Source organism: Penaeus japonicus, unplaced genomic scaffold (genome assembly GCF_977035675.1).
Source record: "Penaeus japonicus unplaced genomic scaffold, GWHDUDI00000001_assembly GWHDUDI00000594, whole genome shotgun sequence".
NCBI classification, from domain to species: domain Eukaryota; kingdom Metazoa; phylum Arthropoda; class Malacostraca; order Decapoda; family Penaeidae; genus Penaeus; species Penaeus japonicus.
In genome coordinates, this window is record NW_028234996.1 from 11,182 (window position 1) to 13,718 (window position 2,537).

Genomic DNA, 2,537 nt, shown 5'->3' on the forward strand with positions numbered 1-2,537 from the left:
GAAAGATTTATGTGTTTTTAGTTGTAAATTGTGTTCGATTTACTGTGTCATAGGCCTATTTCTCCCTCTATCTGCATCTCCCTCAGCCATGCTTTCCTCTTGTGGCAGCGCCCTTTCATCTGATCCTCTCCCTGTCTGCATCTCCTTCTTCATCTTCTTCTTCTCCTCCTCACCGCAACGCCGTCTCCATCCACTCATTCCCTTCACCAGTCGAGCCTGTCCTTCAGGAGGCAGGAGGGCTCTGACCTGAACTTCTCGCCATTGCAGGGTTGCACGTGGCTGCGGGACAGGACGCGGCGCTGCTTCGGCCTCTGCCGGACGTGGGATATGTTTCCTTAGTTGTGTCCGGCGTCAAGGAAGCGCTGGTGGAGAGGGCGAGTCGGGTCGTCCGGGCACTGCAGTCCCCAAGAGGGTATGGGCGTCTGGCTGGCACTGACTGTCGGCAAGGAGACTGATGGGAATAATGGCAATAATAGCAATAGGACTCGAAAAGCTGTTATGAGTGATACTGATATCGAGAAAGGATTTAGAGATGAATAGGATACGAGCACGAATGCAACCCGGAGGACCTCTGCTCTCAACACGCCCTTTCCCCCACCAGGTACTTCAGGCTCGTCTTCCCTGGCGCGTTGGAGTGCGAGGAGGCGTTCGCTCGCCTCGTGGAGCAACTCGGCCGCGAGGGAGTCCGGATGAGGGAGGACTCATGGGGAGTGGTTGCATCTCCCCGAATCGACGAAGGAAAAGCAGGGCGGCTGAGAGGCCTCGTCAGAAGGGAGTTGGGCTGTTACTTCGAGGCGTAAGTGTGACTGTTTCTCTCGGGGATGTCCAGGGTGAAGAGGGGGAGGGAGGGAGAGGGAGATAAAGGGGGGAATGAGATAAAGGGGGGAAGGGAAGGGAGGTAAAGGGGAAGGGGGAGGGAGAAAGAGAAAGAGATAAAGGAGGGAAGGGGGGGAGAGTGTAGATAAAGGGGGGAGGGGGAGAGAGAGGGAGATAAAGGGGGGAGGGGAAGGGAGGTAAAGGGGAAGTGAGAAAGAGAAAGAGATAAAGGAAGGAGGGGGAGAGAGAGGGAGATAAAGGGGGGGGGAGGGGAGAGAGAGGGAGATAAAGGGGGGGGAGGGGAAGGGGGAGGGAGAAAGAGAAAGAGATAAAGGAGGGAGGGAGAGAGAGAGGAGTAGATAAAGGGGGATGGGGAGATAAAGGGGGGAGGGGATGGGGGAGAGCGAGGGAGATAAAGGGGGGGAGGGGAAGGGGTAGAGAGTGGGAGATAAAGGGGGGAGGGGAAGGGAGAGAGAGAGAGGGAGATAAAGAGGGGAGGGGGAGGGAGGCAGAGGGGGGAGGGGGAGAAAGAGGGAGATAAAAGGGGAAGGGGGAGGGAGAGAGGGAGATAAAGAGGGGAGGGAGAGGGAGATAAAGGGGGGAAGGGAAGGGAGGTAAAGGGGAAGGGGGAGGGAGAAAGAGAAAGAGATAAAGGAGGGAGGGGGAGAGAGAGGAGTAGATAAAGGGGGGAGGGGGAGAGAGAGGGAGATAATAGGGGAAGGGGGAGGGAGAGAGGGAGATAAAGGGGGGAAGGGAGAGGGAGAGAGATATAAAGAGAGAGAGGCAGGAAAATTGGAAAAAATAATAAATAAATAAATAGAAATAAATAAACAAATCTGTAATCATCTCCTTGTCCCTTTAATTCAATGGCATTTAAAGGTCCAGTCACAGGGATTTAAATGGTTTAGAAATTAAAGGAACTTGCTGCTTATTCATTGCTTCCTTTCCTTTCCACACAACCTCATTATATCTGTTTGCTTCATTCATTGTTTTCCCTCACAATTGGCTTCCGTGATTGGCAGGTCGAGGCAGCAGCGGGCATTGCTAACCATTAATTCTTTCTTTTCCACAACAGGTGGGACGAAGAAGACATCTGGCCGAGGTTAGTTCCCCTTTCATTAGTAAGAATCAAGAGAGCAGAGTGAGAGTCAGTAAGAATTAGTGGCTAGTTTTATTGATTCTTTCGTTAGTAAGAATCTAGAGTGCAGAGTGAGTTTTTTTTTCCCAATTAGAAAATATAAAAATAAAATAAAATATGTAAGTACAAATATAAAGCAAATGAAATAGACCAGATTTGGATTCACTTGATGAAATGTAGGCCTATCTTATCAGCACATTCGTTTTCAAAAATAAAGAAAAAAATGATATAATTATATAATCTAGAATACATTAACACACAAACACACACACACACACACACACACACACACACACACACACACACACACACACACACACACACACACACACACATATATATATATATATATATATATATATATATATATATATATATATATATACATATATATGCATATATATATGCATATATAGATAAATGTATAAATAAATATATTCGTAGAAAACGTATAAATAACAGAAAAAAACAAAATTCACATAACAAAAGAATGTTGAATTTTTCAACTAAAAATTATGTATTTATACAAGAGAGAAAATATATTAGGCGTTGAATATGTGGGAAAAATCAGTACATAGAGGGA

The 2,537-nt window shown here is 46.8% G+C and overlaps 1 protein-coding gene across 1 annotated transcript; it reads left to right on the forward strand.

The window, feature by feature from the left end:
* Nucleotides 1-418: 418 nt before the first annotated feature.
* Nucleotides 419-2,284, forward strand: LOC147466480 (uncharacterized). The gene is made up of 2 exons (XM_086535427.1): nucleotides 419-796; nucleotides 1,892-2,284. Exons 1-2 carry the CDS (start codon nucleotides 533-535, stop codon nucleotides 1,976-1,978), a joined length of 351 nt encoding a protein of 116 aa, XP_086391553.1. The 5' UTR covers nucleotides 419-532; the 3' UTR covers nucleotides 1,979-2,284.
* The last annotated feature ends 253 nt before the right edge of the window (nucleotides 2,285-2,537 follow it).

Bases quoted from the DNA above. Each gene is read 5' to 3' on its own strand.
- LOC147466480 (XM_086535427.1), top strand. From the start codon at position 533: ATGAATAGGATACGAGCACGAATGCAACCCGGAGGACCTCTGCTCTCA. The intron at 797-1,891 runs GTAAGTGTGACT...TTTCCACAACAG, and splicing joins TTGGGCTGTTACTTCGAGGC to GTGGGACGAAGAAGACATCT.